This window comes from Epinephelus lanceolatus, chromosome 21 (genome assembly GCF_041903045.1).
Source record: "Epinephelus lanceolatus isolate andai-2023 chromosome 21, ASM4190304v1, whole genome shotgun sequence".
NCBI classification, from domain to species: Eukaryota; Metazoa; Chordata; class Actinopteri; order Perciformes; family Serranidae; genus Epinephelus; species Epinephelus lanceolatus.
The window spans coordinates 22,469,575-22,497,460 of NC_135754.1; the positions used below are offsets into that span (position 1 = coordinate 22,469,575).

General features: G+C 41.8%; 1 protein-coding gene across 5 annotated transcripts in view; it reads left to right on the forward strand.

Moving 5' to 3' along the window:
• The window catches only part of adam11 (ADAM metallopeptidase domain 11), a 54,486-nt gene that overhangs the window by 21,441 nt on the left and 5,159 nt on the right, over positions 1-27,886 (forward strand). The window contains exons 5-26 of one of the 5 annotated variants that reach the window (XM_033630599.2): positions 5,400-5,482; positions 6,431-6,488; positions 8,981-9,044; positions 9,849-9,988; positions 11,660-11,734; positions 12,157-12,228; positions 15,047-15,213; positions 16,544-16,628; positions 16,798-16,888; positions 17,104-17,155; positions 19,459-19,558; positions 19,824-19,895; positions 20,486-20,578; positions 20,716-20,796; positions 20,888-20,938; positions 21,033-21,096; positions 21,200-21,305; positions 21,422-21,541; positions 23,127-23,295; positions 23,402-23,516; positions 25,709-25,799; positions 27,244-27,261. In XM_033630599.2, the coding sequence (XP_033486490.2) occupies positions 5,400-5,482; positions 6,431-6,488; positions 8,981-9,044; positions 9,849-9,988; positions 11,660-11,734; positions 12,157-12,228; positions 15,047-15,213; positions 16,544-16,628; positions 16,798-16,888; positions 17,104-17,155; positions 19,459-19,558; positions 19,824-19,895; positions 20,486-20,578; positions 20,716-20,796; positions 20,888-20,938; positions 21,033-21,096; positions 21,200-21,305; positions 21,422-21,541; positions 23,127-23,295; positions 23,402-23,516; positions 25,709-25,799; positions 27,244-27,261 (1,967 nt within the window). Of the gene's footprint in view, positions 1-5,399; positions 5,483-6,430; positions 6,489-8,980; positions 9,045-9,848; positions 9,989-11,659; positions 11,735-12,156; positions 12,229-15,046; positions 15,214-16,543; positions 16,629-16,797; positions 16,889-17,103; positions 17,156-19,458; positions 19,559-19,823; positions 19,896-20,485; positions 20,579-20,715; positions 20,797-20,887; positions 20,939-21,032; positions 21,097-21,199; positions 21,306-21,421; positions 21,542-23,126; positions 23,296-23,401; positions 23,517-25,227; positions 25,689-25,708; positions 25,800-27,243; positions 27,732-27,886 lie in introns of those variants that run through there. The other 4 variants (XM_078163477.1, XM_033630597.2, XM_078163476.1 and 1 more) reach the window with 4 other exon arrangements.

Genomic DNA, 27,886 nt, shown 5'->3' on the forward strand with positions numbered 1-27,886 from the left:
ACTTTGTCAGTAGTTGTCACTTCTAGCAACAGAACTGTAACTAATATGGAACTTTGTCAGTAGTGGTTGCTACGAGCAACAGAACTGTAACTAATATGGAGCTTTGTCAGTAGTTGTCGCTTCTAGCAACAGAACTGTAACTAATATGGAACTTTGTCAGTAGTGGTTGCTACTAGCAACAGAACTGTAACTAATATGGAACTTTGTCAGTAGTGGTTGCTACGAGCAACAGAACTGTAACTAATATGGAACTTTGTCAGTAGTGGTTGCTACGAGCAACAGAACTGTAACTAATATGGAGCTTTGTCAGTAGTTGTCGCTTCTAGCAACAGAACTGTAACTAATATGGAACTTTGTCAGTAGTGGTTGCTACAAGCAACAGAACTGTAACTAATATGGAACTAGAATTTTGTCAGTAGTTGTTGCTTCTAGCAACAGAACTGTAACTAATATGGAACTTTGTCAGTAGTGGTTGCTACGAGCAACAGAACTGTAACTAATATGGAACTTTGTCAATAGTGGTTGCTACGAGCAACAGAACTGTAACTAATATGGAACTTTGTCAGTAGTGGTTGCTACGAGCAACAGAACTGTAACTAGTATAGAACTTTTTCAGTAGTGGTTGCTACGAGCAACAGAACTGTAACTAATATGGAACTTTGTCAGTAGTGGTTGCTACGAGCAACAGAACTGTAATATGGAACTTTGTCAGTAGTGGTTGCTACGAGCAACAGAACTGTAACTAATATGGAACTTTGTCAGTAGTTGTCGCTTCTAGCAGCAGAACTGTAACTAATATGAAACTTTGTCAGTAGTGGTTGCTACGAGCAACAGAACTGTAACTAATATGGAACTTTGTCAGTAGGGGTTGCTACTAGCAACAGAACTGTGACTAATATGGAACTTTGTCAGTAGTTGTTGCTACAAGCAACAGAACTGTAACTAATATGGAACTTTGTCAGTAGTTGTCACTTCTAGCAACAGAACTGTAACTAATATGGAACTTTGTCAGTAGTGGTTGCTACGAGCAACAGAACTGTAACTAATATGGAACTTTGTCAGTAGTGGTTGCTACGAGCAACAGAACTGTAACTAATATGGAACTTTGTCAGTAGTGGTCGCTACTAGCAACAGAACTAACTAATATGGAACTTTGTCAGTAGTCGTCGCTTCTAGCAACAGAACTGTGACTAATATGAAACTTTGTCAGTAGTGGTTGCTACGAGCAACAGAACTGTAACTAATATGGAACTTTGTCAGTAGTTGTCACTTCTAGCAACAGAACTGTAACTAATATGGAACTTTGTCAGTAGTGGTTGCTACGAGCAACAGAACTGTAACTAATATGGAACTTTGTCAGTAGTGGTTGCTACGAGCAACAGAACTGTAACTAATATGGAACTTTGTCAGTAGTGGTCGCTACTAGCAACAGAACTAACTAATATGGAACTTTGTCAGTAGTCGTCGCTTCTAGCAACAGAACTGTGACTAATATGAAACTTTGTCAGTAGTGGTTGCTACGAGCAACAGAACTGTAACTAATATGGAACTTTGTCAGTAGTGGTTGCTACGAGCAACAGAACTGTAACTAATATGGAGCTTTGTCAGTAGTTGTCGCTTCTAGCAACAGAACTTTAACTAATATGGAACTTTGTCAGTAGTGGTTGCTACTAGCAACAGAACTGTAACTAATATGGAACTTTGTCAGTAGTGGTTGCTACGAGCAACAGAACTGTAACTAATATGGAGCTTTGTCAGTAGTGGTTGCTACGAGCAACAGAACTGTAACTAATATGGAGCTTTGTCAGTAGTTGTCGCTTCTAGCAACAGAACTGTAACTAATATGGAACTTTGTCAGTAGTGGTTGCTACAAGCAACAGAACTGTAACTAATATGGAACTAGAATTTTGTCAGTAGTTGTTGCTTCTAGCAACAGAACTGTAACTAATATGGAACTTTGTCAGTAGTTGTCGCTTCTAGCAACAGAACTGTAACTAATATGGAACTTTGTCAGTAGTGGTTGCTACGAGCAACAGAACTGTGACTAATATGGAACTTTGTCAGTAGTGGTTGCTACGAGCAACAGAACTGTAACTAATATGGAACTTTGTCAGTAGTGGTTGCTACGAGCAACAGAACTGTAACTAATATGGAGCTTTGTCAGTAGTGGTTGCTACGAGCAACAGAACTGTAACTAATATGGAACTTTGTCAGTAGTGGTTGCTACTAGCAACAGAACTGTAACTAATATGGAACTTTGTCAGTAGTGGTTGCTACGAGCAACAGAACTGTAACTAATATGGAACTTTGTCAGTAGTTGTCACTTCTAGCAACAGAACTGTAACTAATATGGAACTTTGTCAGTAGTGGTTGCTACTAGCAACAGAACTGTAACTAATATGGAACTTTGTCAGTAGTGGTTGCTACTAGCAACAGAACTGTAACTAATATGGAACTTTGTCAGTAGTGGTTGCTACGAGCAACAGAACTGTAACTAATATGGAACTTTGTCAGTAGTTGTCACTTCTAGCAACAGAACTGTAACTAATATGGAACTTTGTCAGTAGTGGTTGCTACGAGCAACAGAACTGTAACTAATATGGAACTTTGTCAGTAGTCGTCGCTTCTAGCAACAGAACTGTGACTAATATGAAACTTTGTCAGTAGTGGTTGCTACGAGCAACAGAACTGTAACTAATATGGAACTTTGTCAGTAGTGGTTGCTACGAGCAACAGAACTGTAACTAATATGGAGCTTTGTCAGTAGTTGTCGCTTCTAGCAACAGAACTGTAACTAATATGGAACTTTGTCAGTAGTGGTTGCTACAAGCAACAGAACTGTAACTAATATGGAACTAGAATTTTGTCAGTAGTTGTTGCTTCTAGCAACAGAACTGTAACTAATATGGAACTTTGTCAGTAGTGGTTGCTACGAGCAACAGAACTGTAACTAATATGGAACTTTGTCAATAGTGGTTGCTACGAGCAACAGAACTGTAACTAATATGGAACTTTGTCAGTAGTGGTTGCTACGAGCAACAGAACTGTAACTAGTATAGAACTTTTTCAGTAGTGGTTGCTACGAGCAACAGAACTGTAACTAATATGGAACTTTGTCAGTAGTGGTTGCTACGAGCAGCAGAACTGTAATATGGAACTTTGTCAGTAGTGGTTGCTACGAGCAACAGAACTGTAACTAATATGGAACTTTGTCAGTAGTTGTCGCTTCTAGCAGCAGAACTGTAACTAATATGAAACTTTGTCAGTAGTGGTTGCTACGAGCAACAGAACTGTAACTAATATGGAACTTTGTCAGTAGGGGTTGCTACTAGCAACAGAACTGTGACTAATATGGAACTTTGTCAGTAGTGGTTGCTACAAGCAACAGAACTGTAACTAATATGGAACTTTGTCAGTAGTTGTCACTTCTAGCAACAGAACTGTAACTAATATGGAGCTTTGTCAGTAGTGGTTGCTACGAGCAACAGAACTGTAACTAATATGGAACTTTGTCAGTAGTGGTTGCTACGAGCAACAGAACTGTAACTAATATGGAACTTTGTCAGTAGTGGTCGCTACTAGCAACAGAACTAACTAATATGGAACTTTGTCAGTAGTCGTCGCTTCTAGCAACAGAACTGTGACTAATATGAAACTTTGTCAGTAGTGGTTGCTACGAGCAACAGAACTGTAACTAATATGGAACTTTGTCAGTAGTGGTTGCTACGAGCAACAGAACTGTAACTAATATGGAGCTTTGTCAGTAGTCGTCGCTTCTAGCAACAGAACTTTAACTAATATGGAGCTTTGTCAGTAGTGGTTGCTACTAGCAACAGAACTGTAACTAATATGGAACTTTGTCAGTAGTGGTTGCTACGAGCAACAGAACTGTAACTAATATGGAGCTTTGTCAGTAGTGGTTGCTACTAGCAACAGAACTGTAACTAATATGGAGCTTTGTCAGTAGTTGTCGCTTCTAGCAACAGAACTGTAACTAATATGGAACTTTGTCAGTAGTGGTTGCTACAAGCAACAGAACTGTAACTAATATGGAACTAGAATTTTGTCAGTAGTTGTTGCTTCTAGCAACAGAACTGTAACTAATATGGAACTTTGTCAGTAGTGGTTGCTACGAGCAACAGAACTGTAACTAATATGGAACTTTGTCAGTAGTGGTTGCTACGAGCAACAGAACTGTAACTAATATGGAGCTTTGTCAGTAGTTGTCGCTTCTAGCAACAGAACTTTAACTAATATGGAACTTTGTCAGTAGTGGTTGCTACTAGCAACAGAACTGTAACTAATATGGAACTTTGTCAGTAGTGGTTGCTACAAGCAACAGAACTGTAACTAATATGGAACTAGAATTTTGTCAGTAGTTGTTGCTTCTAGCAACAGAACTGTAACTAATATGGAACTTTGTCAGTAGTGGTTGCTACGAGCAACAGAACTGTAACTAATATGGAACTTTGTCAATAGTGGTTGCTACGAGCAACAGAACTGTAACTAATATGGAACTTTGTCAGTAGTGGTTGCTACGAGCAACAGAACTGTAACTAATATGGAACTTTTTCAGTAGTGGTTGCTACTGGCAACATTATGTTCAACTGAGACCAGCTGTTAGTGACAGAATATTTACAACAAACCAATGTACAGTTAATCTACACATGTTACTGTAATTAATTAAGGTTTTGAGATTTTTGTTTTCTGATTTGCAAACACATTAGCATCCGTAAAAACACATTATGGTCCGGTTTCTGTATAAGTGAGAGGCACAGTCATTCTGTGAGCTACAGTGTCAGGTCAGTACACACTCTGTAATCATAAGATGGGTTATTTTCCGACTGTGATAATTTTTTTTTTGTGTTGCAGAAAACTGGTTTGTTGCCAAATTCACTCATAAGGTCCAAACTGCGAGGTCTCATACTCATAAGTCGAGGTCAATGACTGCACAGAACTGCCGTTCTTATTAAAACTGTTGTTTGAAGAAGAAACCTACATGTTTACTCGCACTTTACATTGAAACCAGACCCACTCCCATTTGACCCCTGTCCTTCCGCACTTTAATTGCTTCCTCCATCACTCAAACACACACACATTGTACACACGCAGCTTTCCCTATGTTGAAACTCAACTCAGCTGCAGCCTCTGTAGGTGTAGGTTTTCCCGGACACTGAGTCGTACAGTAGTCACTGATATCCTTCAGTCAACCCACCAGGTCGGCTGTAGGCCCCAGGCTGACAGTAAATACCTGCCCTCATTGTATGCAGGGGCCAGGAGATCTGCAAAAGTCAGAGCTTCACAGTCAGCGTTGGTTTCATTTTCTGAAATTTGACATGAACGTGTCACTGGATAATCGAGGGTTCAGTGTCTCACTGTAATCTGTGGTTTGTTTCCAGGGAGGAGAGCACTGCTACTACCATGGGCATGTGCGGGGTCTGCCGGGCTCCTGGGCCGCTCTGTCCACCTGCCACGGCCTGCGGTGAGTCCAGTGCTGAAATCTAGACTGAGTCAGGACCCAAAGTTTGATGAATTTATGAGATTCAAATGTTCAAAGTAAATTTGCACAAAGCACATTCAGGAGCTCTGTGTCAATTTTCTAAAAAGCCATCAAGGAGAAAATTGACAAATGTTTACAATATTAATTTAATTAACTATGGGCAGGGGCAACACAATGGTTTGAGTTGAAGGTGTGAGAAAGAATAGTATCAGTAACATTGTTAACACTGTGCTACATTACAGAGAAATACAAAACCGTACTAATGAACCTTCATTAATATAGGTCTATATTTTATCTACAAGTGCACGTCACACACTGAGCGAGCCGCCTGTTAATGACGCTGTCGGCAAAGCAGTAATGATTGTGCTAAGTGGCTAATGGGCATGTAGCTACTGACATGTTGCAGATGATACGTCATGTTTGTAGTCGACCAATGAAGATGAGTTTACATATCACCTTGGGTTCGTCCTTCACCTTCTCAAAATGATCCCACACTTTGGATTTCCTGCCCGACATGTTATTAACTAGCCTGTGGAATAACCGCAGGTACCAGCCCTGGGAATTAACCTGACAGCCCTAATGTCTGGTATATTAATCCATTCAAAAACCCATATAGCTTGTTTTTACACTTTGAAGGAATTAAACAAATAAGATGTGTTAATTAGTGCCAGCTAGCTGTTTCCCTCTGTCTCCAGTCTTTGTGCTAAGCTAAGCTAACCAGCTGCTGCAGCTTCATATTCACCGTACCAACATGACAGTGGTATCAATCTTGTCATCTGACTCACAACAAGAAAGTGAATCAAATACTTTCCAAAATATCAATCTGTTCCTTTAAAACATATGTCCTGCAGCAAGGTTTTTAAAATTTAGACACCACAGACTGACACAAACATGCCCAGATGTGCTGTAACCTGCTGCTGTGTTTTTCAGGGGGATGTTTTCTGACGGGAACTTCTCGTACGGGATTGAGCCAGTCGACACTGGAGAGGTGAGTCACGACTTTAGGAGGATAAACCCAGTGGGCACGATCAACCAGTCCAATTAGTAGTAAACACACACATATCAGATGTCTTGGCAACCAACAAGGTTGTGTGGAAAGAGGAATCTCCCAAAAATCTTTCAGACTTAACGAAATATGGTTAAAAGTCTCAAACAGTCTCACTTTCACTCTCCGTGACTTACCGTCAGTCCAGACGGTGTTACTCTATCTCTGAGCTGCTGTATGGAAAGTATTGAGTTGATACACAATCCACCAGCACTGAAACACATCTCCTGTCTCATATCTGAGGGAGACATCATCTCACAGAGGAGAAACTGCAAATCATCGACAAAAACAAGAGGCTTTTTAGATGTTTCAGAAATGCTCAGATTTGATTTTAGCATAGATCTAGTATTAAGAAGAAATAGATGTATAACAGAGTGATGGGAGGGAGCGGGGAGAAAGTGTTTAGAGTGGAAGAGGCTGAGCTTTTTTCCATTAAGGCCCCCAGTAATCGAAGTACAGCTCAATTACATAGACTGGAGAGATGGATCAATAGCCTCCCAGCTCATCTTCAAACTCTCTCACTCTCTCTCTCCCTCTCCTCAGCTCTCTATCTCAGATGGATCATTTTCATAAAGTATTTATCCCCAGCTCAAGTGTACCACAGTGTCCAGTAGTGTTATTGCCATTATGACAGCTCAGTGATTGATTAATTATGCATCAGAGCACTTTCCTTCCCGTTGATCCATCCCTGCTGCTCCAGAGGACACAGCAGCAGCGTTCTCTCACACAGAGCAGCTGTGAGCTGACACTCAGGATGAGAAGGAGTCATTTCAAGGCTTGTGTGGTGGTAAAACCTCAATTTGTGCAGGTCTACATACTCAAGCTCTTTTACAGGAAAGAGCTCTGCAGTTTCGCTTCTGCTGATCAAAGCCTGGTTCAGCGTCAAAGGCCAGTGTCGGATTTGTGTCTGCCCTGATCCCCCATCTGCTGCTGCCTGCAGCGTTTTTTTTTTTGTCCCGAGACTTGAATTTTTATACTTAAGCAAAACTTTTTCACCACTCATTTCTTATTCCTGCAACGGCCAACAACCACACCTAACCAAAATGAAGTTTTCTTTCATAAAATATGACCACAGAAAAAATATGCAAACAGGCTTTAGATATTTTTCCATCCTCCCTGACACTTAATTATTCCTGTTTTCACTTCTCTGTAAAAGTGAACAATATAATCTGGCTCTTCTGCTCTATCGGCATTTGTTATTTGCTTAAATCACTGAACTCAGCGGGCCTTTATTTGGGACAGGCCTTTATTTTCTTTCACACAAAACCATTTTGCAGCAAACATCGGCAATACAATCAAATTGTTTATTTGAAACAGTATGAATATTAATTGTATAAGAATTAGACTTCGGATAATATATCAATTATGAATCATTCATTTGATCTAGCTCCGATAAACAGCACATCAGAGAGAGTTAGGGCTCTCGAGGATTACAGCACCCAGCATACTGACGCACCACTTTATCCTGTTAAAACAATACTCACAACTTGGATTCATTTTTACAATATAATCCTTTGATCTGAGGACCCTTACAGATTAAAAGAATTTGAATAATTTACAGAGTAATGGAGAAATGGACACATCATTTGAGGTAGCAAACAATCCTGGTTTGATACATCCGAAGAACGTCTATGAAAAAAGGAAACAGCTTGACAACCAGACCAGGCCTCTAATTGAGACAGGCCTTTATCTGTCAAAATGTGTAGCTACACCAGGCTAGTGAAAGTCCTGCCAAGCGATCATGCTTGACTAATCACTATTATGTGGTAGGCCACATTTAATGTATTTTAAAGGACAAGCAATGGGCCATTTAAAATCTGTCCACAGGCCACAATTAGCCCCGGGATGGACTTTGGACGTGTCTGGACTAAAGTAATGAACACACCACAATTCTTGTTCAGGTGATTAGAAACTGATGAAAACATAGTTATAGTAAATACTTTACACCATTTCTGCCAATCGAAGACCCTGAATCCTACACACCTTTAATAGTTAAAATCCTCAGAAATCAGAAAGATATGAAGAAGAATCAGGGAATTAAAATTGAACTGAGTCATCATTTTAAAACAAGCGGCTCAGGGGTCTCATCAGGCCTGAAAGAGGTGATGCCGCTTCTCATGGAAAAGTTGTGATCTATAAAGACAGACTTGATGGGAAAAACTTTAACCTATGCTTACAAACATTCTGGAGATGGGAAATTGGCGACGCGGTTGGGAAGGTGGATTGTAGAAATTTTTTGGCACATGCCATTTTTGGACCTACGTACATTTTTTTTATGTTGATCCTACACACTGCTTTATAAATAAGACCCTGGGAAAGAAGTTCTAATGTAAAACTTTCAGATTGTTTCAGCAGCAGATAGAAAGGACGAACTAATTCCTCTCTCTCTGTCTTGCTCTCTGTCACTTTGTTTTGTTTTCCGGATCGTCCTTCAGGAGCAGGGCGACCACATTGTGTATCGTATGCCGGACATTGACCTCTTCCCACCTCCCTGTCCAGGTAGGACCACCATCAGGCTCACAGTGACACTCCACACTGAGACTCCTCGTAGTTACATGAGATGATGATAGTTTGATAGGTACAAAATCCCTGTCTCTTGTTTGCCATTTAATTTCTAAATCCTCAGTGACACACCTGCTGTACGAATCCAGCTATAATACAAATTGTTTACTTTTGTGACGTCTTAAACCGACTTGATTTTGATGAATCTTTGTGGTGTGATACATATTTGTGTCGTGTTTAGTTGTAAGAAGATTAGACTTTGATGAAACCTGGTAGGATGCAGCTTGTTGCTAATAAGCCCAAATGCTGCTTGATGTCACTTGTTTGGAGATGACGTGTTCAGCCTTGTCCTTGACTCTGAATAGCTTAAAGCAAATGTTCTGTAATGCAAGACTGATTTTGGTTTCTTTTTTACACACAAACATACACTGCAGTGCACAGTGCCCTCCTCAGGTTGTCCGGCTGCCCTCCTCGCCCTTGTTAAACGTCTCATTTGGCTGCCTACTCTCCGCCTCTCCTCTTTGTCCCTGACACTCTTCTGCCTCTCTGGATTCACCCCCTTCCTGTTACCCAACCCCTGCTCTTCCTCCCTTCCACCCTTCCTCCCTCCTCACCCCTCTCCCCTCCCTTCCCCATTTGGCCAGTTACACTCTCCCCTTTCCTCCTCTCTCCTCTACTGGCTTTGTGATATTGATTTCTCCTGCAGATCAGCGGACTAAAATACATTCATCCACGGACTGATGACTAGCCACTTTTCTATCTCGCTCTCACTAACTCTGTGCATGTGTGTGTGTTTCCCAGGATGCTCCGTGAACGGCACAGAGCCTGAGGAGCAGACACACGGCCACGTTGAAGGAGACGGTGAGCTGAGGGATGGAGACGACTGGTCTGAAGAGGAGAAGCCCGTCTTCACATCAGGCCTGAGACGCTCAAAAAGACAAGTCAGTTTTCAGAGTCTGTCAGGAACATGTCACAAGTGTCAGGGAGACAGGTTGAAGGAAGTTGCTGTCAGTGCTGGAGTAACAACTTTCTCTGCAGGATTCTCTGCTGTTGAATCAGGGTTTCACTAAAGTTGCGTTCGTAGAACAGCCAATAGGAACGCCTTTTCTGTCAAATGGTCTGTAATTGACCTTTTTCCTAAGCCCCATCTCTTTGTCCAACAAGCTGTTGGCGTAAACATGGAGCCCACACTGTAACTAACTGCACTCCCTGAAGAAATATGATCATATTTTTGGACAAATGAAACAGTGATTCCAGAGAGAAGCAGACAGAGGGGTCTACAGTCTGTGTTTGAAGGATATATCCAGGATGTCAAACTGACTCAGCAGCAACAACAGTTTAAACAGACAAAGATAGTTAGAAGCTAAAGCCGAACTATAGGCTACAGATCACAGTGTAAAAGTGAACCACCACATCACTGCTGATCGCCACAGAAGACAATGAATATAAAGGGAAACTTTGCAGATATTGAACCAGCTGTGTGGCATCGCAGTGTGTGCAGATGAACGGTGTTGGACACACTGTGATGCCACACAGCTGGTTGAATATGAGCTAAGTTTCCCTGCTTCCCTTCACTGGTTCCTGTGCAGCAGGGTCGGTCTTTTTCTCACTGTTATAATCATTAAAAAGCAAAAGCAGCATGTGTATACATTCAGTGGGCTGTATCTTCAGTAGCTAGCTAGCTAACCCTACACTTTTCAGGGTTTGATTTTGGTTTTGGAACAGGGAAGAAACGGATATCTTTTTCCAACCTCTCCAGGTAACGAGTATCATTAACACACAACGTGCCCCAGGCACAACATTTAGCTCCAAATCCACAAAACCAGCCTGAAAATGAAGGAAATCTGAAACGACTGCATTAGAGTCAATGGAGCACAGCTGTGTTGTTGTCGGACCCTGGTCTGAGCCGGCTTGATGCTACGTTATGATTGGCCAGTCTGCGTATGGGGGCGGGATTTAAAAAAAGGGTCAATTAGCCAAAGTCTCACGACACTGCCTAGGTTGTTTTTAAAGCCTGAAATCAGAGCCAAGAGGAAGTGCAGAAGTCTTTGTTTTCCCTCAGTCCACTTGAATTACAAAAAAAATTGCCCAGACTGAAGCTGCCTACCCCATCTTTAAATCTGATGAAACTATTGTTGCACAGTGTCAAAATGTTATCAAATAATACCTAACCTATATATTTTTTGTAAACTCTGGAAATTGCTTATTTAGTTATGAATCTTTAATGTTAGCAAGAAAAAGATTTAAAGTTTTTATGCCCTTTAAAAGTTGTTTTGTTCTTGTTAGACTCCAGTTGTAATCAGATACAGAAGCTGCGATATCTTTTCAGATGCAGAACGATTTTCTGCTCAATGAAAGAATGATTGTTGTTCTCTAAGTTTCCATCTCAAGGACAAAGAGTAGAGTTTCACCAGCATCAGCATATCTACGTGTGTGTGTGTGTGTGTGTGTGTGTTTGTGTGCGTGTGTGCACTCTGTATGAGTAATGGCTTCACCTGCTGAGTTTGTGTGTGCGTGCCTGTTGTCTTTATGTGTGTGTGTTTGTCCTGTGTGAAGGTGATTATGACAGCGGACTCAAACGTCTGGCTGTGTTGATCTCTCGCCCCCTCCAGGTGCGGCGAGGCCAGCGCACCGTCCAGACTGAGACCAAGTACATCGAGCTGATGGTGGTCAACGACCATGAGCTGGTGGGTGTGAAGCCTCTTCTACTTTATCTCCGTAATTGCTGCATAATAAGACGTAAGCGTGACTCTCATTAAAATGGGGATTTTAATCAGCTGATAAGACTTTATAATGAGCACAGGAGAAAGATAAAGGCAGAAACAGAGGATCCTTGAAAAGTATTAAATTGAAAACCTGTGGACAACGACATCATTCATTAGCCTGTATTGTAATCCCCTGCCTATATTCATTTTCAGTGCAAATTCTGAACTTTAAAATTTGGACTCTAATATCCGAAGTTGATTTTAAACTTAAGCTCAGCCCTAATGTGCAATTTTTTTGCTTTGAAGAGAATTAAATTTGCTGTGTCAAGGTCTTTAAAAGCATTACATTTGCTGAAAGTGTGTAGCAACCCTAAATGCAAAATGTGTTTATCTCCTCTCGTCAGTTTGTGCAGCTCCGTCGCTCGTCCACTCAGACCAAGAACTTTGCCAAAGCGGTGGTGAACATGGCCGACGCGGTGAGTGAAAAACATATTGTTGCTGTTTTTAAATATGAGCTTCCTCTTCCTGTCGTCTTTTTCCTTTTCTTCTAGCCATGGCACAGTTTCATAGACAGTCTATTGTTGGGAGTCTCTTGAGCTTACTCAGGACAGTTGCCATATTTCAGAGCTTTTTTCCTGCGGATGAAACTTTCCTGAGTGGGACAGCTGCCATCCCTTATTCACAGAAAGCCAACAAACTTAATGTGTCTGATTTTATTTTTAACCATCGTAAACATGCCAAACATTTGCTACCATCACTTTATTCCTCTTCATTTAACAGGGTCTTTTGTTATGAATGATTTTAATGGTTATTTCTTGTTGACTCATCAAAATGAACAAAATATGTTGTGTACAAAAAGAAAAAATTTGCAGCATCATTGGTCCATTCTTGTAGCACTCTTTGTTGCTATGGCTCCTACCTTAGGAGCACCTGATCTAGTAGACCTTACAGTTTGTGTTGATTGTTAAGAAATTTGCTCATATGAATTGATAAAAATTAAAGGAATTTGAAGGGAAACTTGGCTGCAAAGGTGGACGGTCTAGAATGTAGATATTGTGCCATAACTGCTAGGTTATGCAGTATATTATGTCTACACCCATTGCCTTGTTGAACTTAGGTGCTGCTGTCATTACATATCTATATTAGGTTTATTGTTTTTGTGGAAAGTAAGAATTCATGCAAAACAGTAGAAAGAATTACATATGAGAGATGATTTTGAAAACCTCTTAACTAAGGACAGAGGTAGATACCAATTAAGTACTGATCTTGTATTTAAAATTATTGCACATGTCCAACAACTCTATCTTAAAGGGATACTTCTGAATTTTTTACTAAAGTGGGAATGTACGAGGTACTTATTTATAGTAGTGTATTACCTACAGTAGATGGCGGTCGGCACGCTCCCATTTTAGAGAGGCAGGCAGTACCAGTGCAGAAGCTGAGCAATGTATTGCTGTGGATGGGGTCGGCAGCAAGATGTATTTTAGCCACCTAAAATATATAAATGTCAGTTTAAGTGTACGCAATATTTGGAATATTGTTAAGGCTTTACATTGCCATTAGACAGCCCTTTCTGACAGAGGAGCTGAAGCCATTTTCTATGCTTGCTTCAAAGCCACCAGACTCCACCAGTAGCCCCTTTTACACTGCCTTGTTCAAGACAGGAATATCACGTTGTTACGCTGCCTTGCTGTTCTGTATATAGGGTACGATCGTGGAAAGGGGGGACAGAGTGGTCTCGCTTTTGGGGCAGCTGTAGCTCAGGAGGAAGAGCAGGTGGTCCACTAATTGGCGGTTTGATCCCTGACTCCTCCAGCCCGCATGTCAAAGTATCTTTGGGCAAGATACTGAACCCCAAATTGCTTACAATGGCTGTTCCATCAGTGTGTGTGTGTGTGTGTGTGTGTGTGTGTGTGTGTGTGTGTGTGTGTGAATGGTTACTGAGTAGCAGGTGGCACCTTGTATGGTAGCCTTGGCCACCAGTGTGTGACTGTGTGTGGATGAGCGGATGTGACTCGTAGTATAAAAGCGCTTCGAGTGGTCAGAAGACTAGAAAAGCGCTAACAAGACAAACAGACAGCCTGCAAGACGGGATCATGGGCAACACGGGTGTGATGTTTTGATGACATGTTAAGTGCATGACCCACCGTGGGAGATTTTAAAAGTAGCTGTTTGCAGTTAGCAGCTAACTCGAAGAAGAACAGTGGCCATAAATGCCCGCAAATTGGGAAAACAATGACATTCAGGAGCTCCTTACCATGTATGTAGTATGGCACACTGGATGGCGACACTGTTGTGTTACATATCACACCTCTTTTCATTCTGCAAAGCTGTGATGCAGTGTATAATCACACACTGGAGCGGAATGATGCTGCTGTTGTTTGGTTCTGTGTGAAAATGCAAAGGAGACATTAAGAAGGGATTTTTTATAGCGGCCATATAGCGCCCTTTCTGTGTAAAAAGGGCTGGTAATTTTACCTTGCAGAACACAGAAGTATTCCTGCCTGCCTCTCCAAACTGGGAGCGTGCAGACCGCCATCTACTTAATGTAGTACACTGAATATAGACAAGTACCTCATACAACCCACTTCAAAAAAAAATCTGAACTATCTCTTGAATTTATTTCCCATAGCTGATGAGACAACTGGGGACAGACCACATTCCCAGTGTCTCAGATGAACAGTCTGTGCTGGAATACAGTACGGTGATAAGTGGAGCCGTCTCTGCTGTAGCATCAGTGCGGGAAACCCTTCACTGACTGGGGACAAACACAGCGATGTTGGTTTCCATGGCAACCGACTGCTGCCTGCCTTCACCCACTCCATGTCTAAAGTAGACAGATACGACTGTCTCCATTATCTGCAGTATTCGTACACTTTTAAACATTGTATCAGGGAGTGAATGTCAGACCTGCCGCTGGAGTCACTCAGAACAAATCTATGATCCAAAGATTCAGCTCTCTCCTCCTCTCCTTTAAAACCTCACGTTCCTCTAAAAGGATGCAGTTTTCTTTGTCATTATTTCACATTATCAAAGGTTAGCCCTTTGCTACAGCGCCCCCTTAGACTTTAGAGGAATACTCAACATGACTCATTCAACCCATTAAGATCTGAATTTTTCCCACTAACATTTAACTTTTTTTTTTGTAGTTTGTTATTATTTTTATATGTACTGTTGGATAAGTCTCTTTGCAATGTTGTCCCTAAATTTGTTTTCAATTTTATGGCTGTTTTGTCCAAGAAGACATTCAGACTTCTCTGATTTTCATTTTCATTGATCTGCCGTTGTTTCCAGATCTACAAGGAGCAGCTCAACACCCGCATCGTCCTGGTGGCCATGGAAACCTGGTCCTCTGAAAACAAGGTCTCTGTGGGTGACGACGCTTTGCTCACCCTGCGTGACTTCATGAAGTACAGGAAGGAGAGCATCAAGCAGCGCTGCGACGCTGTTCACCTCTTCTCGTGGGTTCAACGTCCTGATTTTAGTTGGTGCTGTTGTTTTTGTTGTCCTCCTTCTTCTTCTTCTTCATCTTCTTTCTCTCTGTTTTTCTCCTCTTCCTTCTCCCTCACCACCACCTCCATCTTCTTCCTCCTCCTCATCTTTTTCTTCCTCTTCTTTCACGTCGTGTTCTTTTCTGTCTCCTCCACCACCACCACCTTTTCCCTCTTCTCCTTCACTACCTTCTTTTTCTTCTTCTCTTCTCTTCTCTTCTCTTCTCTTCTGTTTTCTTGTCTGTTGTCTTTTTCTTCTCCTCTTCCTTCTCCACCACCTCTGTCTTCTTCTTTCCCATCTTCTTCTTCGTCTTCTTTCATGTCTTGTTCTTTTCCTTTTCCGTCTCCTCCTCCTCCACCACCACCTTCTTCTTCTTCTTCTCTTCTCTGTCTTATCTGTCATCTTCTTCTTTCTTCTTCTCTGCCTCCTCTACCTTTCCATCTTCCTCTGTCCCATCGTCTTCATCTTCTTCCATGTCTTGTTCTTTTCCTTTTTCTTCTCCTCTTCCGCCCCCACCACCACCACCTTTGTCTTCCTCTCCATCATCTTCTTCTTCTCTTCTTTGGCTTTACCTCTTCCTCCATAATATTTATCTTATGTTTCTCCTCATTCTCTTCTTCCTCCTGTACCTCTTGCTCCTCCTTCCTCTTCTTTGTCTTCTTCTTCACTGCCTTCTTTTTCTTCTTCTCTGTCTTCATCTTTTCCTCTTCCTCCTCCACCACCACCTCCATCTTCATTCTCCTCATGTTCTTTGTCTTCTTCCCCATCTTGTTCTTTTCCATTTCCTTCTGTCTCCTCCTCCTCCTCCTCCTCCTCCTCCTCCTCCACCACCACCTTTGTCTTCTTCTCCCTCTCCTCCTTCTCTCTCATCCTGAACCTCTTCCTCCTTCTTCCTCTGCTTCTTTTTCTTCTTCTACTTCATTTTCTTCTTCTCTTCTGTCTCCTTATTTGCCGTCTTCTTTTGTGTTCTTCCTCTCCTCTTCCTTCTTATCCTCCACCACCTCCCCTTTCTTCCTCCCTATCTTCTTCTTTGTCTTTTTGCCCATCTTGTTCCTTTATATATTCCTCTCTTTTTTCTGTCTCCTGCTCCTCCTCCTTTCTTCATCTCCTCCTCCTCATACACCACCGTTGTCTTCTTGTGCACATCTTCCTTCTACTTCTTCTTCTCCTCCTCCTCCTCCTCCTCCTCCTCCTCCTCCTCCTCCTCTTCCTCTTCCTCTTCCTTATCCACCACCTTCATCTCCTTCTCTTCCTCCTCCTGTGCCTATTAATACAGCAGTCTCCCTGTCTTCACTACAGTGGGAGGACGTTCATGAGCAGCCGCAGTGAGGCGGCCTACATCGGGGGAATCTGCTCCATCACTCGGGGTGGAGGCATCAACGAGGTGAGACTTGTGTCCTCACACTGTCCACATCACAGAGACTGGATGTAAATCCTGGTGTCTGTCCAGTGAGCTTCATAAAAACGGTGTATTTATAGAAGTAATGAATCGTACTCTTCACTCACTCTTCCTTCTGGTTGTTGCTGTAAACTTGATTTATCTGTGTCTTCAGTTTGGCAGCGTGGGCCCCATGGCCATCACTCTGAGTCAGAGCCTGGGCCAGAACATCGGCATGCTGAGGAACAAAGAGCGACTGGCTGCAGGTGACTGTAATATTTGGTTATTTCAGCAATGTATCTGCAAATTGCAAGTATCTAAAATCTGTCTTTTACAAATGGCCTTACCAAACTCAAAGAGAAAAGCCTCCTCCTCTGCTGTACTAACAGCTCCCTCAAGTGGTCACCAACTGGCTCCAAAATGTTTTGCTGTGTGCAGTAGTGACCTGTCGTGACCACAGTAATATTTTGTTTATGCCCAGAAGACTGCCGGTGTCCAGACCCATGGCTGGGCTGCATCATGGAGGACACAGGGTATGCTTGTTTTAAATTTACTAAAAATTAATCAGTGACATGTAGTTCATTAAGAACAATTCTCAAATAAAACATGTGTAACGTACTTTAAAAATGTAGCTTGTGAAAGAGCCCAACTTCATTCTTATGAGGGCAAAATGTTAACATTTTAGTCGACAGGCTATCATACAGTACAGGCCAAAAGTTTGGACACACCTTCTCATTCAATGCGTTTTCTTTATTTTCATGACTATTTACATTGTAGATTCTCACTGAAGGCATCAAAACTATGAATGAACACATGTGGAGTTATGTACTTAACAAAAAAAGGTGAAATAACTGAAAACATGTTTTATATTCTAGTTTCTTCAAAATAGCCACCCTTTGCTCTGATTACTGCTTTGCACACTCTTGGCATTCTCTCCATGAGCTTCAAGAGGTAGTCACCTGAAATGGTTTCCACTTCACAGGTGTGCCTTATCAGGGTTAATTAGTGGAATTTCTTGCTTTATCAATGGGGTTGGGACCATCAGTTGTGTTGTGCAGAAGTCAGGTTAATACACAGCCGACAGCCCTATTGGACAACTGTTAAAATTCATATTATGGCAAGAACCAATCAGCTAACTAAAGAAAAACCAGTGGCCATCATTACTTTAAGAAATGAAGGTCAGTCAGTCCGGAAAATTGCAAAAACTTTAAATGTGTCCCCAAGTGGAGTCGCAAAAACCATCAAGCGCTACAACCAAACTGGCACACATGAGGACCGACCCAGGAAAGGAAGACCAAGAGTCACCTCTGCTTCTGAGGATAAGTTCATCCGAGTCACCAGCCTCAGAAATGGCAAGTTAACAGCAGCTCAGATCAGAGACCAGATGAATGCCACACAGAGTTCTAGCAGCAGACCCATCTCTAGAACAACTGTTAAGAGGAGACTGCGCGAATCAGGCCTTCATGGTCAAATAGCTGCTAGGAAACCACTGCTAAGGAGAGGCAACAAGCAGAAGAGATTTGTTTGGGCCAAGAAACACAAGGAATGGACATTAGACCAGTGGAAATCTGTGCTTTGGTCTGATGAGTCCAAATTTGAGATCTTTGGTTCCAACCGCCGTGTCTTTGTGAGACGCAGAAAAGGTGAACGGATGGATTCCACATGCCTGGTTCCCACTGTGAAGCATGGAGGAGGAGGTGTGATGGTGTGGGGGTGTTTTGCTGGTGACACTGTTGGGGATTTATTCAAAATTGAAGGCACACTGAACCAGCATGGCTACCACAGCATCCTGCAGCGACATGCCATCCCATCCAGTTTGCGTTTAGTTGGACGATCATTTATTTTTCAACAGGACAATGACCCCAAACACACCTCCAGGCTGTGTAAGGGCTATTTGACCAAGAAGGAGAGTGATGGAGTGCTGCGGCAGATGACCTGGCCTCCACAGTCACCGGACCTGAACCCAATCCAGATGGTTTGGGGTGAGCTGGACCGCAGAGTGAAGGCAAAGGGGCCAACAAGCGCTAAACACCTCTGGGAACTCCTTCAAGACTGTTGGAAAACCATTTCAGGTGACTACCTCTTGAAGCTCATGGAGAGAATGCCAAGAGTGTGCAAAGCAGTAATCAGAGCAAAGGGTGGCTATTTTGAAGAAACTAGAATATAAAACATGTTTTCAGTTATTTCACCTTTTTTTGTTAAGTACATAACTCCACATGTGTTCATTCATAGTTTTGATGCCTTCAGTGAGAATCTACAATGTAAATAGTCATGAAAATAAAGAAAACGCATTGAATGAGAAGGTGTGTCCAAACTTTTGGTCTGTACTGTATGTAAATCTGACTTTTGAAGGTTTTAAAGGGATAGTTCACCCCAAAATCATAAATGCACATTTTTCCTCTTACCTGTGGTGCTGTTTATCAGTCTAGATTGTTCTGGTGTGAGTTGCAGAGTGTTGGAGACATCGGCTGTAGAGATGTCTGCCTTCTCTCCAATATAATGGAACTAGATGGCACTCGGCTTGTGGTGCTCAAAGCGCTACACAGCAATGTCTCTTTCCAGAAATCATGATCCAGTTACTCCACAGACTTTGTTGTGAGCAGTTTCATGTAGGAGATTTTTTTCTAACCACACTATCTAGTTCCATTATATTGGAGAGAAGGCAGACATCTCTACAGCCGATGTCTCCAACACTCTGCAGCTCACACCCAAACAATCTAGATGATAAACAGCACTACAGGTTAGAGGAAATCTATGTATTTTAGATTTCAGGGTGAGCCGTCCCTTTAAGAAATAGTGCAATTGTTGATTGCTGTATTTTTTTTGTATCATTTAGTTACTACCTGCCCAGGAAGTTCTCTCGCTGCAGTATAGACGAGTACCTGCGCTTCCTCCAGCAGGGAGGAGGCAGCTGCCTCTTCAACAAGCCCAACAAGGTGAGAGATGGTCTCTCTTAACCCTTGACCTGCAAAAAGCAAATCTACTTACTTTTAATGACCTGTTTCACACAAGTAGAACAGTTTCAGTTTTGGACACACACCTGCCAAGTATTTCAAAGAGCAAATTGTCATAATGTCCACAGTAACACAGAGGTATCGTCTGTGTGTGAATGTAGATTTTTTTATTGGTTTGAATTTACTTTCATTGTCCATTCTGGTGATATATTGTTTGACTCCTCATGTTTTCTTTGTGTCCCTGTAGTTGTTGGACCCACCAGAGTGTGGGAACGGATATGTGGAGCTGGGAGAGGAGTGTGACTGTGGATCGCTAGTGGTGAGCTTTAATGAATTAACTTATTTCTAAATGCTTGTCGTAAACGCAGATACTGTAGGGACTGATTTGAATTCATCACTCATTCAGGTTTAAAGGGAAACGTCTGTATTTTTCAACCTGGACCCTATTTCCCCAGGTTTTTGTGTCAAAAGCCCTGTTTCCACCAAACACTTGCAGTATAGTACCTTTGGAACAAAAGTTTCCACAGCAATCTGTACTCTTTCATGTGGGCGCGGTTGTTGTCACTCACTGTATTTCCTCATCACCGGTGACACAGATGGAAGTCTGCATCTTGTTTATCGTCCACAGAACGAGGCTGCACACCGACATTTTCAGAACAAAATAGAACAGGCTGCAGTATAAAGAACATTACTTTTCTCTGTAGGGTCCTTTTTATTATGTTGTCAGACACTTATAATCACAATCTGAGCCTGTCAGTGGCAAAAACAAACACTTAAAGTGGACGTAAATTGGCAGTGCACAGTACAGTCAGACTGTAGTTGTGTTGTAATTCCTGTCCATTACATAAGTTCAAAACACCCAAACACTCATCATCTACAGCTGAGCTTTAAACCCTCTCTGACCCACAGGAGTGTGCACGGAGTGGAGCCAACTGCTGCAAGAAGTGCACCCTTACCCACAATGCCATGTGCAGCAATGGGCTCTGCTGCAGGGACTGCAAGGTGAGCTGCTTTTACACATCACTTTAACCAAATTGTTTCTTCAGGCTCTGATTGACTCTTTATTCTGTCACTTGCCTCTGTTCCATTCCCCACGTCTTTTTTCCCCCTCCGTCTTCTTCTGTGGTTGTTTGTGACAGTACGAGCTGAGGGGGGTGACGTGCCGTGACGCCGTTAACGACTGCGACATCCCTGAGACCTGCATGGGAGACACCAGCCAGGTAAAACAGGCCCCGACACATCTGCAGATTTATCAAGATGGTGAAAGGATTCAGATTTCTGAACAGAAAGATGATGCTCTCTTTCTTGCAGTGTCCTCATAACGTCCACAAACTGGATGGCTACATGTGTAATGCAGGACAGGTACAATCATGCTATTTAATTGAATAACTAGATTTAATTTGTTACATTTAATTAAACATATATATCTCTTTGTCTGTCCTTTTCCTGTCCTCAGGGTCGCTGTTACGGAGGCCGCTGTAAGACCAGAGATGGCCAGTGCAGGACGCTGTGGGGCTACAGTAGGTTTGGATTGGATGTTGGGTGTTATTTCTTCATGTCACACGGCCCACTGATGGTTGAGTCGAGGTGCATAAAGTGAAAGACTCTGCTCTTTCTTCTCAGACTCAGCCGACAGGTTCTGCTATGAGAAGCTGAACTCTGAGGGCACAGAGAAAGGAAACTGTGGCCCAGACTCCAGCGGTCAGGGATGGGTGCAGTGCAACAAGCAGTGAGTCAACAGCATGGCTTCATCTAATACATTTTAATCAAGATACAACTTGGTTTGAAGTTTTTGGGTTTTTTTTTGTTATATGATTTAATTGTTTTGTCTCTGGTCTCTGTCAGAGACGTCCTGTGCGGTTTGCTGCTGTGCACCAATCTGACAGATAAGCCGAGGTTTGGTGAGCTGCAGGGGAGGCTCACCAGTCTGACCATCCACCATCAGAACAGATACCTGGACTGCAAGTGAGGCAGCTTTTCTTGGTCGCCTTGAACAACCATTTAAAGGGTTAAAGAAATGCAGTAGCCATACCTGAATTCACCACATGCAGAACAGGATTTGAATTTGTGGATGTTTTTTGGTGCATTTTTGTTTTGGTAGTCGCACAGATCATGACAGGCTGAAAATAGACTCTTAAAGGGACAGTTCACCCCAAAATTGAAATTAGATATTTCCCCTCTTACCTGTAGTGCTGTTTATCAGTCCAGATTGTTTTGGTGTGAGCTGCAGAGTTTTGGAGATATCGGCCATAGAGATGTCTGCCTTCTCTCCAGTATAATGGAACTAGATGGCACTCAGCTTGTGGTGCTCAAAGTGCTAAAAAATACATTTGAAAACCTCAACAGCAATGTGTCTTTCCAGAAATCATGACCTGGTTACTCAAGATAATCCACAGCCCTTGTTGTGAGCAGTTTCATGTAGGAACTATTTTCTTTCTACCAAATTACACACACCAACTGTTTCACAGTACAGAAGGAAGCGTGCATCTTGTGACAGCCTGAGATATAAACATTAATGGCGTCCCCTTGGCTGAGCTGTAACCTTAGCTAGCTCATTGATGCTAGTTGAGCTAGCAGTAGATACACACCTCCTCCTGCGCAGTGTTACTGGCTTAACCTTTTTTCCCTTTAAGCATGGTGGTCTTCTGGGTAACTTGTGAGCGTGTGACATGTTTTGTTGTATGTGGTGGGGAAGCAACACTCTCGGGTGTGTCATGGTGAAGACAGCATGCAGCAACAAGTGATCATAGCCAGCAGAATTTAAGTGTTTAGATAAGCTCAGGGCTGCTGTTCAACTCCATGGGAAGGCCATGTTTATTGTTTTGTGGTGATGACTGCAATAAAGCCACTGTTGGTGAATGGCACCCTAAAACGCTCCGTCAGTGAAGTGGTCTGGGTCACTAGAAGCTAGTTACCAGCTAATAACGAGCCAAGCTAAACTAATGCCAATAAGCCAACGTGTTCCCAACTATGGTTCTGAGCTGGTAAGAGAGAGGTAACAGTGGTGATATAGTTGGCGGGTTTAGTTCAGCAGAAAGAAAATAGTTCCTACATGAAACTGTTCACAACAAGGTCTGTGGATTATCTTGAGTAATGGGGTCATGATTTCTGGAAAGAGACATTGCTGTTAATTTTTTCAAATGTATTTATTTAGCACTTTGATCTCCACAAGCTGAGTGCCATCTAGTTACATTATATTGGAGAGAAGGCAGACATCTCTACGGCTGATATCTCCAACACTCTGCAGCTCACACCAAATCAGTCTAGACTGATAAACAGCACTACAGGTAAAATGAAAAATATGTATTTTTGCTTTTAGGGTGAACTGTCCCTTTTAAAGTTGACAAATATGGTCAAAAGGAATAATACAGGTTAAAGGAGCATGGAGTAAAAAAAGGTAAAAAAAAAAATGAAATCAGTTGCAAAAAGGGCTTTGAAACAGCACCGATCTATGAAGAATAATTGATCCTGACACCTCTGCTAATGATCAACAGCTTCTGTCAGTCTGTATAAAATAAGTAATGATTTTATGTGATCATCTGACGTGCAGGGGCGGCCATGCAGTGCTGGACGATGGCTTGGATATGGGCTACGTGGAGGACGGGACACCATGTGGGCCAAACATGATGTGTTTGGAGCGTCGCTGCCTCCCTGTCACGACCTTCAACCTCAGCACCTGCCCGGGCTCCTCGTCCTCTCGCATCTGCTCGCACCATGGGGTGAGTCTGCTGCTGCTGCTGTCTGGTCCCACCCACGACATCAGAGTTCTGCTCAGGGGGAAGTAAACAAGATAAGACATTAAAGTTTGTTCTCTTTGCTCCGCAGACTTGCAGCAACGAGGTGAAGTGTATCTGTGATCCAGACTACACTGGGAAGGACTGTAGCGTGTTTGACCCCATCCCCATCCCCACGCCGCCAGAGGGACCAGAGAAAAGCAGAGGTAATCACACAGAGCATGTGTGGTTTGCCTCCATGCTCTTCATGTAACCAAATACTGGCAAAGTGGATCTTCACCGCTTTAAAAAACCTGCAGTGACAGAAAAATATGCGTACATGGCTGGAATATTTAACTTTTAACTACTTAGAGGAAAACTAAATAATCTCATTTTATTTTCTGTAAGTTAGACTCAAATTTACACTGAATCTGATTCAATGAAACTTGACCAATGTCCCGATTCCTCTCAGTAGCTGTGGTGCAATTAGTCTCCTTCTTCTATTTGTTACGTCTCATTAGCAACTCTAAGAACAAAACAAATACAAAATAGAAACATGTGAATAAAAAGGGTTCAAATATATGAATTACAGCATGTTTAATGCATATATTGAGACACAAAATAAATAAAAATACACAAATATAAAGCATAAAAGCAAATAAAAAATTACAATATAAAGAAATGTGCAAAACAAGCATCATTTTTGGTGTTTTGCAGAATGTATTTTGTCGCTCTGTTACTTGTTCTAGTACATCTGTTAAGAGGTATTCCACTGTATCTTTACCAGGTGACAGTTTATTTGTATGTCACTGCAAAAACAGAACACGTCTGTACTGAAATGCTTTAGCCAAGATATAAATGCATGTTCAACAATAGAGAGGGAAATCCTCCCCCCTCTGGTGGACCACCATCGGACGTCACTATTGTAGTCAATGGCAAGAGATAAATAATTTTTTGAAACAGTTCGAATTGTGGCAGGAATTATTACACATGATGTTTGCCAATTTATAACGTAATTTTACAAGACAAGAGAGTTGCAGTTTATCAAAAAACAGTTGAAGTATAAGACTAAAAAAGTGAGCGTGTGTTGGTCAACTGGTCTTGTTTGTTAACATTACTGCTGATCGTTGTTCTGCTCTGTTAGCGTTAGTATCTGGGTGATGGCATAAAAAGTATTAACAATGTACTGCACATTCGCCTTGCAAATGTTAATATTTAGACATTAAAACATTAAATTAAAACAAGCTTGCAACCCATGCCTTTACTAAAGGTGAATTACAAGTTAGCTCCAGCGTGTCCCTCTCCAGCTACCAGTCCCAGAGCTGCACAACTCGATCAATGAGCGTGAAAACTCGTACCCTGATGCTGCTTTCATCATTCTTGGAGATTTCAATCACTGTAACCTCCAGAAAAATATTCCGAAACTGTATCAGTCTGTTACTTTTCCCACCAGAGGAAACAAAACACTGGACCAATGCTATAGCAACATTAAAAATGCCTTGAGACTCTCTCCACGCAGCTCACCCTCTGCTCAAACACAAACAATGTAAATACAACCTCAGACACAGCAGAGCAGACAGTTTCATCACACACAAAATGAGATTTATCAACAGCTTCTTCCCTGCCACAGTGAGACTGATGGCAAAAACAAAGTACATCTGAACCCAAATCCATATACTAGAAAGATAATGTGCAATAACCCTCACCACCCCACCCCCACTTACTATGTGCAATAATGATGCTACCCATGTGTGTATGGTTACACTGTGAATTCTTGCTGCTAAGTATACTGTAATGTATAATGTGCAATTTGTCTTAATCCCAGTTTTTAAATTTGTATATTTTTATAACTATTTATTGTGCTGCACTCTCTCTCTCTCTCTCTCTCTTCTTCTTGTTTTTATATTCTGAACTTGACTTGGGGAAACCCTGCACAAGAATTCCTATGTGCTTAGACCGTCTGGTTTGTGCACAAATGGCGAATAAAATCTTTGTCTTTGTCTTTGAATTCCCTGAGCGGTTTCACACAAAACTGTGACAACAAGAAACTGCAAATTTCTTAACTGGCTAAATTATGTTTTAAATTGACAAACATCGTATGTGTAATACATGGCACAAGTCAAAAGGGATCAAACAAGCTTTTTTTTTTTTTCAAATAAGTTGCTATGGTGGACATCAGAAGGGAGTCCAAGTCTCTATACACGTATGCCTTGTATTTACACAAGTTACCCCAGTCACCTATTCACTATATCATACAAACTACTGAAACTAATTTCAGGCCCTCTCCAGCTGTGGGCCGCTCCAGTCATCACTGCTTATAAGCCTGTTAACGACAGCAGTGATTATTATAAACAACTGGCTGTATGTAACTCACATGCTTTTTCTCCCCCCTCACTGGTTGACTCCTTCACTCCCACAGGTCCCAGTGGCACCAATATCATAATAGGTTCGGTCGCTGGGGCCATTCTGGTGGCAGCGATAGTCCTGGGGGGAACTGGCTGGGGATTTAAGTAAGAGCTCTGGCATGTCTCCATCTGTGTGTGCCTGCTGTGTTCCTCTGTCAGCTAACACACACGCCTGCGGCTCGCTGCTGAATGCTCCTCTGCTTGTTGTCTGATCCATACTCACAACCAGAGACCACGTGGGTTTATTGTTGGCGCTGGTCGACGTGTGGGAGATGGGTTCCCATCTGCGGGGAGGATGGGAGCATGAATGAAAGTAGATAGAAATCCTCATTAGGCTCTTTGAGGAAATTCTCATCATAGTATGAGTTGATTTGCTGCTGTGCGATATGCATGATGTTTATTTGATTTGCTAAAAACTGTAAAACCTTGTTCACTGGACTGTTGAAACCAAATTTGTCTCATTTGTAACGAGATAAACGAGATAAGTAGTGCTGAAATTAAGGAAGACGAGAACAGCTGTGCTTGCAAAATGAGATAATCAACCCGTCATCACAAGAAAGCAAAAGGTTGTTTCCTCTTATTACTTATGCACAATGTTTATCAGAGATCAGCAGTGCTACGCCAGCATGCATAGATAACGTTTTGACAACTGTAACAACTGATTTAGGCTGAAATTGTCAGATCAAGAAGTACCCATTATTCACCCTGCATCAGAGTGTTCATCAGTCTAGGTCAAACACAGGCAGAAGTTGAGTCAGTCCCGGTTTGAGCTGAAGACTACAAGTTGTAAAATGAAAAAAAAAAAAATGTGTTGGTGTGGAGTTAGAAAGAAGTGATCTCACCAGACTTCTGTAACTCGCTCTTCATCTTAGCTTGAGGCTAGCAGCTCATGGCTCCATTAGCTACTGCTAGCATAACACACTTAAATTTCCAACTGAACTGTCGGTGGCCGAGTTGTGGGTAATGTAGTTGCCAGGTTTTGACAAAGTAGAAGAATGCATGGAATTAAAATAAAAGGTTTATTTGTATTTTTTATCGGTCCCTCTTGAGTCTGACAGAGTTGACAGTATTGCGATGCTAAATAAGTGAAGTAGTGATGCAGATTTCCTACAATCCCAAACAGATAAATAGATTGATGAGCTCTTTCCATGCTCCTCTCTGCACGCCTGGATCTTCTTTCTGCAGTTTGTTTTACTCACACTCTACGATGCTGTGTTGCCTCATGTTAGCCTTGCTGTGGCATGCCTGCAGGATGCAAAGAAACTAAAATGCTTGTCTGCGGCTGTTATCTGTTGCCTTTAATCTCACGACTGAAGCTTGATGATAGCATCAGACCTGCCTGGATTACAAAACATAAACAAGTTTGAAATGCCTCTCTAATGCTTTGCTTTTAAGGCCTTGGGTTCATTGCATGTTTTTTCTTTCTTTCACTCTGACTCTCGGGCACATTAAACAACAGTTGATGGTCTTACCTGTCTTTCTACTTCACTTGTTGTCTGTCTTTTTTGTCTGCTCCCTCCATCTTGTTTCTGCCTCACTGCGGCTCCAGGAACATCCGGAGAGGAAGGTACGATCCCGCCTTTCAGTGCTGATCCTGAAAACATTGTCTTGAATTACCGTTCATTATGTCAACGTAACGCCATCTGTTTTATAAGAATCCTTCAACTTCTTTATCCGTTGGGAACCTTAAATATATTTCTATATATCTATATTCTGTTTTTTAATTAATGTTTATTTGTATAGGGACACGTATAAAGCATGAACCAATGCCACAAACTACAGCATTTATGTGGCCTATCCTAGATTGAGGTCCCCTTCCATAGATAGTCATTTAAGATACACCAAAAAAGTCAATCATATTTTTGGTATCACTATCTGTAATCCTAGATTGTTTAGTTATTATTTGTACTGCATGTCCCCTCATTAATTTGGTTGCCATTTCTAGAATATAGCTGCAGTGACGACTTTGTAATGTTCATTTCATAAGAGTTTAAATAATAAAAGGTTCACGCCTCTTTTAAGTTTTTGGTTATTTTTGTTATTCTTTTATTTGTCTGCATTACAACTGCAACGATGAACAACTACGTTTATTTTGATAATTCTTTAATTGTTAGTCATTTATATTTTTTTATTTTTTATTTTTTGCAAAAATGTCAAACATTTGATGGTTTCAGGTTCTCAAACAAGAGAAT